Source organism: Fukomys damarensis, unplaced genomic scaffold, assembly GCF_012274545.1.
Source record: "Fukomys damarensis isolate Sample0158 unplaced genomic scaffold, DMR_v1.0_HiC HiC_scaffold_9, whole genome shotgun sequence".
Taxonomy (NCBI): Eukaryota; Metazoa; Chordata; class Mammalia; order Rodentia; family Bathyergidae; genus Fukomys; species Fukomys damarensis.
The window spans coordinates 5748114-5757612 of NW_022900921.1; the positions used below are offsets into that span (position 1 = coordinate 5748114).

Genomic DNA, 9499 nt, shown 5'->3' on the forward strand with positions numbered 1-9499 from the left:
TGAGGCAGGTGCTGGTACCACTGAGCTAAATCCCCAGCCCTTCAAAGAAGTGGGATTTTTTTTGGGGGGGGTACTGTGGATTGAACTCAGGACCTTGCACTTGCAAGGCGGGTAGCAGAACCACTGAGCTAAATCCCCAGCTCCGTCCGCCCTTTAACTTTTTATGGGACCCAAGCTGGCGTTGATCTCTGTCCTGTTGCCTCAGCCTCCTGAGGCCCAGCTGAGCATTTTCTTTCTTGCATTAATTACCTGATATTTGAGGCTTATCTTGCATTTTGCTGCCCCAGGGCCAGAATTAACTATTGTCCGAGGAGCTGTCAGGGAGAACACTGAAGGGAGGGGGGCAGGTGAGAAGCTTGGGAAATAACGCCCACAGCCAGTATGGTGCTCCTGCTTTTGCTCACAGACATTGCATCTGTATTAAAGTTTCTTTGGTGCTGGGAGAACAATTTTGTTCAGTTGAAATTTAAGGAACTTAGTCTCAAATATTTGAATACATGGCATAACCCTGAAACAAAATGACAATTTAATATATACTGATATTGTGCGTTTTTTTTCCTTTGGTTTCCTGTTTGTTTTGTTTTTCCACTGAGACTTGAACCCAGGGCTTTCACATTGAGTTTTTTTTTTTTTTTTTTTTTTTTTTAAATTTTTGAGCTCAGTTTCCCTAAGTCACTAAAGTTGCCCAGGCTGGACCTGAGCTACCTCTTCCCTCAGCCTCCTGCTTCAGTCTCAGAATGCCAGGGTTACAGGCGTGCACCACCAGGCTGTTTTCTTAGTGTGTTTTTGATAGTTTTATAAAACACAGCAAAAAGAATTTAAATGTCATTGTACTCACATTTGGTATTTTGCATTGCTTTTAAAGATTAAAACTTTTTCTAGACAAGTTCTTTTCCTTTTTCTTCTCCCCTCTGACTTTTATTGTATCTTTCTGGGCTTTTTTATGATGAGGAAGATTTTTGTGTTTGTGGTTGTCTTAGTCACTGTGTTCCCCCAGGGAGGTCTGTGTTGGCTCACAGTTCAGAAGGAAGTTGAGAGGGGGCTGGCCTTGAAAAAAACCTGCTCTGGTCTTGGTGGCAGGGAGCAGAAGGGGAAGGGAGAATGAGGAGGAGGAAAACCCTTCCAGGTCTTAACCCTCCCACCTCCTCACAGCACAAGTAGATGTATTGCCTGGGTGAGAGCTGTGGCGGTCATCACACACTAAACTGTAACATTGGGCTGGGGCTGGACCCAGGGCCTCATACCCACTAAGGACTCTTGCCAGACTGCATCCCTAGGCTTAGGTGGTAAACACTGTTTTAAATACAGTTTAAGGCCAGCACTTAATTTGGGAGGCTGAAGGAGGAGACTTGAAAAGTTTGAGCCTGTTCTGTGCAGTTTTGCAACATCAAAATGCAAAAAGGTTAGGAATGTAGCCTAGTGCAGAGGGCCTGTGTTCCACCCCGCAGCACCACTAAAATAAAATAAAAACAAAACAAAACGCTTTACTGGGTATAACGATAATAAACTGCCCATATGTAAAGCATGTAGTTTGGTGATTTTTGGCATGTCTACCCATGACACCGTCACAAGTGAAGATAGTGAAGCTGTACCCCCCTCCCCCATTTTCTTACACTCTTTCCTATCAGCTGTCCTTTCTCTGCACCCAGAAAATATATTTCTGTCATTGTGGATTTTTCTGATTTTTTTCCTTCTTGTCATACGGGAGATTGAGTTCAGGATGGTCACACTGCAGCTACATCACGCCAGCCCTCTTAGTGATGAGATAACCCTGTCTCTGTAACTTCCCCAGGCTGTTGCTGAATTTAGCAGTTCTCCTGCCTCAGCCTCCCAGAGTACTGGAATTATGGATGTTTAATGCCACCTGCCCAGCTTCTAGAGTTTTAATAAGGGCTTGGCGTAATCAGTTCCTGTGATACGTACAGTGCCCCCTTCAGCATCTGTGTGGGGGCAGTTTGGAGAGGGTAACTGGGACCTCAGGAACCAGCAGTCTCTGGCTCTCTCATTAAAGGTGCAGCGTACAGACAAAGGAGGTGGGCTGGGATGTCCCTGCAGAGACCACCGTTTGTTCTCAGGGATACCTAACCCATGGGTCAAGATGAGTTTTGAAACATCGTTTTTTTGAAAAACTACAGGAAAATGTCCCTTAAAACGCACCCGAGGTTACTGAGCAACTAAGATTACCTTGTATTGCAATTTAAAAACACTCATTATATACCCCAAGCTGGCAAGTGCTGGGATTATAGGCCTATGCTGCCACACCCAGGTGGGCTTATTTCTGAACTCTTGTTGTTTTTGGGGTTTTTTGTTTGTTTGTTTTGAACACAGACTAAAAATCAATTTTATGTATGTATCTAAAAATGACATCTAATGTTGCTGTGTATAGCTTAATAAACACAGTTTATTTCACGCCGTCATATTTATTGTTTGGCAGATTGTTTGGGTTCTGAGTGTTAAACCCAGGGAAAGCTGAGCTTCGTGTCCAGCCCCTTTTGCCTTTTTTGAGGCAGGGTCTTACTAGGTTGTGCAGGCTGGCCTTGAACCTAACTGTGCTCTTCCCTCAACCTGCCCAGCAGAGGGGATTTCGTGTGTGTGGCCATCAAGCCAATCAGTGTACACTATCTTTATTTTAACATTGTTTTGAGCTCTAGTGCCTGATAGCTAGCTATAGATTCCGTGAAAATATAATATCTTGGTTTGCAAAGTGTAGTCTTTTTATTTATTTTTCCTTTTTTTGAGTCAAGGTCTCACTATGTAGGTCAGGCTGGCCTTGAACTCTTACGTAGCCCAGGCTGTCCGGGAACTCTGGGCAGTCCTGTCTCAGCCTCTTGAGTGCTGGGATTACAGGCATGTGCCACCATTCCTGGCGCAAAGAGTGGTCTTATGTTCCAGTTAATCTGGTATTATTAACAGTACCAATTTTAAATCTTATAATGTCATTAGTTTAGATAAAGAGGTTTCTATAGAGAATAAGCCAGAATTTGCCCATCTTCCATTTGATGAACATTAGGTTGTTGCCAGTTTTACTTAAGGAGGCCAGCAGTTCTGTTTGTCTGTTGTTGTCGTTATTGTTAATGTTGTTTTGAGACAGAGTATCTTGCTCTGTAGCCCAGGCTGCCTTTGAACTCTAGTCAGTCCTCCTGTCTCTCAGCCTCCTGAGTGCTGGGATCACTGCTGTGCATCATCACCACGCCCAGCCTTCTGTTTGTGTCTTATGCATGTGGATTTGTTTCTATATTCATATATGGGCCTAGAGTTGCCACGTATCATCAGCATTAGATCACAGGAACAACCTGTTATGGTGTCCCATTATTTGCTGGGCTGAGGAAAAACACCAACCGAATGAAAATGCAGACTGCTAACTGCATTTTCTTCACTGTGGTTGTACCAGTTGAGGCTCTCTCTTCAGCAGTCTTGTTCACCGTTCTCTGCCTGCCTCTTTACCGGATTTTCGAATTAACTCATGCTTTAATATTCTGAGGTGTAGAGGGGAAGTGATAGGTTTTAATTTGTATTTTTCTAGTAACTTATAAATTCCGGTTATGTGTTCTTTTTTCTGAGGCAGGGTCTGGCTGCGCTGTTTAGGCTGGCTGAGAAGCAGTGATCCTCCTGTTTCAGCATCCCAAGTAGGACAGGCATGTACTGCCACACCCAATTTTCCAGTTCCCTTTCTTTTGTGCGCTTTTCTCTTTAACTGTCTTTATGTGGGATTTGTTTTTTTTGCGGGGTGGTGGTGGTGGTGGTGGTGGTTTTGTGTTTTGGTCCATGGAAAGAACCCAGGCCTTCTGCGTGCCGAGCCTACTCTACCACTGAACTGCATGAGCTTCTAGCACTACAGGATTATTGTGATTTTTTTTGGTTTATTTGTTTTTTTACCGGGGATCGAACTTGGAACCTTGTCCTTTTGAGGCAGGCAGTGGCACCACTGAGCTACATTCTCGGTCCTATTACGCTGTTTTTTGAGGCGGGTCTCACTATGTAGTTCATGGTGGCCTTGAATTCGCAATGGTCCTCTTGTCTCAGCCTCCAGCGTGCTGAGATTATAGGTGTGCACCACCATGCCTAGCTGTGGTGCTGCTTTATTTATTTTTTTATTGAGTTTATTGGTACATTTTAGGTATACAGTACAGTTACATTCATCATTGGGATCTTGAACCTCTATATGACAGGTCTTGGTTCTCATTTTTCCCCTTGTCCCTGCCCTCCCTTCACCCCCTCTTCCCCTCCCCACTTACAAACACTTTATTTCCATTTTTTCATTTTCTCCTTTTTTTTCTTTTCCCTGATTATCTTTCCCCTACCCTTCCCACTTTCCCTACACCTTTAGCCCTTTTCTTCCTATTTCACATGGTCACTTATCTCATTAGGATCTTATGTACTATTATAGTTTTTTGCACCAGAGAAACTATTTGGTATTTACAGATGTGTGACTTATTTCACTTAGGAGTATATCCCCAATATGTATCCATTTTCCTATGAATGAATCTAATTTCTCATTCTTTGTGGCTGAGTAGTATTTCATTTTATAGAAAAACCACATCTTTATCTAGTTTCCAACTAATGGGCAAATGGGCTGTTTCCACGTTTTAGCTATTACAAACTGTGCCGCTATATGTGGTACTGTTTTAAAAGTTAAGATGTTAGGATGTGAACTAAGGATTTGTTTTCCCAGTCTGAGCACACAGGCGAGTTGTCTTCCATATAGTTTTCATGTGGGGAGACCTGTGGTCCTAGGGCTGCAGTCTTTTTCATTCTTATAGGAAGTGATCCTATTTTGATTTCCCTAGAATACGGAAATAGTCCTGTTAGGGACAGGGAAGGGTGGGATATAGACGTACTTTTCACTGTGATTAATATTTTAGTGCCAACAATAACAGCTAAATTTACTCAGTGCTGTTAAGACTTAGGATGCCACTCTTAGATTTCTTTTGTATGTGTTGAAGATTGTGAACTATTACTTTATAGGTATGCTTAAAAAGTTGAGTAAGGTATAGTCTGAGCTCTTAAGAAATGCAGTCTTTTTTGTTTTGTTTGTTTGTTTTTTTGAGACAGGGTCTCACTATGTAGTTCAGACTGCTGTGGAGCTCACTGTGTAGCCCAGGTTGATCTCCAACTCTCAGCGATCCTCCTACCTCAGTCTCGTGAGTGCTGAGATTGATTGCAGGCGGGTGCCTCCATGCCCGGCTAAGAAATGAAGTCTTAAAAAGAAAAGGAATATATTTAGAGCCAGATGTGGTACATGCCTATAATTCCAGCACTGGAGAGGCTGAGGCAGGAGGATGGCCATGAGTTTGAGGCCAGCTGGGTGACATAGGGAAAACCTGTCCCCTTGATCCCCCCAAAAAATTTCTATTTAGGAAAAGTCTGGCATTCTTTCACTTCAGTATGTTAGCTTTTTTGTAAAAAAAAAAAATTAATTTTTAGCTTTTTGAGACAAGGTCTTGCTGTGTAGTTCATTCAGGCTGGCCTTGAACTCAGTGGATAGCTCAGGCTGGCCTCAAACCTGTGGCGATCCTCCTACCTCAGCCTCAAGTACTGGGGTGACAGGCATCCACCATGTCCAGCTGCTTTTTTTTTTCTTTTTTCTTTTTTTTCTCCTGGTGTTGTTAGAAATGGAACCCTAGATGTTGATGGTATTAGAGAAGTGCTCTACTGAATTATACATCATGCTTTCCTAGTCCATTTTAAGAAAGGAAAATTTACATGGGAACTCTAAAATATAAAAATGTAGAATTTTGGCTGGGGGTTTCAAGGTCCTGAGTTTGATCCCTGGTGCCAAAAAAAAAAAAAAAAAGTAGAATTTGGTTTATGTAAGGTAATGGGAACATGTCAAAACATGGAAATGAGAAATTATAGATAACTACAAATAATCTCTAATGTCATCTTTAAATTTCGAAGAATCTGGAGCCAGTGAGGAAATCTGAAGTTACAGACCAAGAGCCAGGCTAGGTCTATTTCAGGTTAGTCTACTTGGAAGTTACTTTCTTAGGAGCCAGATGTTCCTTGCTGCTGCTGTCTTCACTGTGCCTGCAGCCCGACTCTTCAGCAAGGCTGGGGATTTGTCCCATGCTGTAGGTGTTTACTTCATAAACAGGTAGGTGGAGCCAAGTGTGGTGTTGGGTTGGGCTGTACCTGCCTGCTTGGAGAGCAGAGGAAGATTGCCTGAGCCCAGGAGTGGGACACCGGCCCGAGCAGCATTGTGAGACCCCATCTCAAAGGAGAAAAAAGATACATCAATGAACTCGATTAATCTCTTCACATTGCTTGTTCTCAAATGACCGAAAATTGTTTTGCCCATCCTGTTGAAGCAAACCAAACAAGGTGTGGTGGTAATGTGCTTGTGATCCCAGTGCTCTGGGAACCTGGGGCAGAAGGATCTTGCAGGTTCCAGCCTACTGTGTGTGATTTGTGGAGACCCTGTCTGAAAATAAAAATTAAAGAGGACACAGTGTAAAGAAGGCCCTGTGTTCAAGTGACGTACCACCAAAAAAACAAAAACAACTTTACGCAAAAGGTTGGACTGTGTCGTGGAAGAATTTTTTTTCAGATTGGACACAACTTGATTTTTGAATCTCTTTTTCAGGTTGAATTGACCAAAGCAATGGTTATGGAGAAGCCGAGTCCCCTGCTGGTCGGGCGGGAGTTTGTGAGGCAGTATTACACCCTGCTGAACCAGGCCCCGGACATGCTACACAGGTGAGACACTGCGCATCATAACCCTACAGGGTTGTTGCATAATAGCTGTGGATTGAACCCAGGGCCTTCACACTGCACTGCATCCCCAGCCCTTGTTTGTGTTTTAAATGACACAGGATCCTGCTAAGTTGCCCATGCTGGGTTCAAATTTTCCTCAGCTTCCCAGAGTGGTGGGATTATAGGTGTGTGCCACTATGCCTGACACAAAAGAATTTTCTTTTTTTTTGGTACGGGAATCAAACTCAGGACCTTAATGCTTTTGAAGCAGGTGGCAGCGCCACTGAGCTAAATCTCTGGCCCTCAGAAAAGGTTTTTTTGTTGTTGTTGTTGTTTTTTGAGACAGGGCCTCACTATGTAGTGAGACTGACCTGGAACTCCCTGTGTAGCCCATGCTGTTCTCCAACTTGCAGGGATCCTCCTGCCTCAGCCTCCCTAGTGCTGGGATTGCAGGCGTGCACCCCCAAGCCCGGCCAGACAAGAATTTTTTAAATGATGTCCATATTAGAAAATTTGACTTAGCTGAACTTGTGTCAGAGACTTAACCCCTGAAAATGTAAAAGGATAAATGCCCATTACTTAGAAAGTACTGAAAGCCGGCTGTGGTTCTTGCTTGCGATTCTTTCACTCAGGAAGCTGCTGCAGCTGAAGGAGGAAATAACCCTTGAGCTGAGAGTGAGTGAGCTCTAGGCCAGCCTCGACTACACAGCAAGACTTGTTTCCTGAGAGGAAAGAAAGAAATGGGGAGATTCGAGAGTGTTCTGTAATAACTTGTTTTTGTCAGCATGCTTTTAGCAATTGGAATATCTTCTTAGTGCAAATGATGTATGCTTGTTATAAGCTAAAGCACAGATGTATAAAATGTGCAAAGGTAGTGAGTGTGACACCTGTAGTCCCAGCACTTGGGAGGCTGAGGCAGATTGAGGCCAGCCTGAGCTATATAGTGAGAGCCCGATTCACAAAACCTTCAACACAGTTTGTGAGGCCTGGGAGTGCGCCTCAGTGGTAGAATAGTTAGCATGCAAGAGACCCTGGATGCAATCCCAGCAGCACAAAAAACAAATTATGGAAGTACCTGGTAAGACTAACAGTTTTTTTGTGTAGGTGCAGATATGTTTCACAGCACCACCTTTATTTTTGGTACTGGGGATCGAACTCAGGACCTTGCCCTTGTGAGGTAGGCAGTGGCACCACTAAGCTAAATCCCCAGCCCAACACCACCTTTTTTTAAGCTGACTTAATTTGGTAATCTACAGGCAGGACAGTCCATGTACCGTGTTAATTTTTGTGGCTAACCACACATAGCATACTTTATTTAATATCCTAATGATGCAGGTTATCACCAGTACTTCCTTTATAGTGCTGCATTATATAAAACTGTGTGGACTGGTAGAATAATTTCATGGTAAGTTCCAAAATGTATATTTGCTGTACAAGAACTATGTTTTTCTTTATACTTTGACCAGCATATTGCATGATTATGAGATATAAAAAAATTTATAAATTCATTTTCAGCCCATGATTGGTTTTGCTCTGAAAATAGAAATACTTTTTCTTATTTACTTATTGAGCTGGTACTGGGGATTGAACTCAGGACCTTGTGCTTGTGAGGCAGGTACGGTGCCACTGAACTAAATCCCTGGCTGTACTTTTTCTTTTTTAAAGCCTTATGTCTGAGACGTTTTACCTGTGTCCTCTTCATCCTTACCATGTCGTAAAGCATAATAATTGTAGATGTGGTAGAAGCTAGGAGAAGTTAAAATCTGCTGGTACTCATGTATCGAAGTTAAAATCTGCTGGTACAACCAACCTCCAAACTGCTTAAATTGTTTGTTTGTTTTTTGGTACCAGGGATCAAACTTGGGACCTTGTACTTGTGAGGCAGGTGGCAGAACGACTGGGCTAAATCCCTGGCCCTAAAACTGTTTAAATTGTTCCTTTATTTTTCTGCCATTTTGTTGTGTTTTATGTCAGTGTTTTATTTTCTGTCCTTACAAGTTCAAATTTGTAGTTTAAAAATGAGTTGAAAGAAGCAAATTGAATGTAGTACTGTATTTCTTTGTCAGTATTGTTATTGAAAATTTGTCCCCTCATCCTGCATTTCTTTATTCCTTTGAGGGAAAAGGCTGGCCTCAACTCACAGCCCTTGTGCTTCAGCCTCCTGCTGGGACTACAGGCTTTGTGCCACCACACCTGGCTATATATTTCTTTGTCTCTGATGTGCATAGGTGCATTTTAGGGTGACAGGTGGCTTAGCTGTAGTTAATGGATTCTCTGGCTGATGTGCATCCTTTTAATAGTTTTATTTTTTTAGAGAGAGGGTCTTGCTCTTACCACCATGCCCAACCTCTTTTAATAATTTTAGAAATAAATCAAATGGGGTAAGGAAGATGGAACCAGGATATAAAGTAAAATGTATGTACTTGTAAGAAAAGTTTATGCTGGATGTGATGGTGCACGCCTGTGATCCTAGCACTCAGGAGGCTGAGGCAGGAGTATCACTGAGTTCAAGGAGAACCTGAGCTACAAAGCGAGACCCTGCCTGAAAAAGAAAAACTGTTTGTATGTGGTAGAGAGAGAAACACAGGAATTATCCCTAGATTGGCACATTTTATTGTGTGTAGTTTTTGTGAGGGGATATTTTTTTTTTTTTGGACACTGGGTCTCACTTAGTAGTTCAGGCTGGTCCTGAATTCATTATGTAGCTCAAGCCAGCCTGGAGCTCTGGGCAGTCCTCTTGCCTCCCGAGTGCTGGGGTTACAGGCATGAGCCACCATGCCCGGCTTTTTTTTTTTTTTTTTTTTTT

General features: G+C 42.8%; 1 protein-coding gene across 1 annotated transcript in view; it reads left to right on the plus strand.

Moving 5' to 3' along the window:
* The window catches only part of G3bp1 (G3BP stress granule assembly factor 1), a 36296-nt gene that overhangs the window by 7878 nt on the left and 18919 nt on the right, over positions 1-9499 (plus strand). Inside the window, exon 2 of the mRNA XM_010639698.3 lies at positions 6584-6696. Coding sequence (XP_010638000.1) covers positions 6602-6696 — 95 coding nt within the window. The 5' untranslated portion in view covers positions 6584-6601. The remainder of the gene's footprint in view (positions 1-6583; positions 6697-9499) is intronic.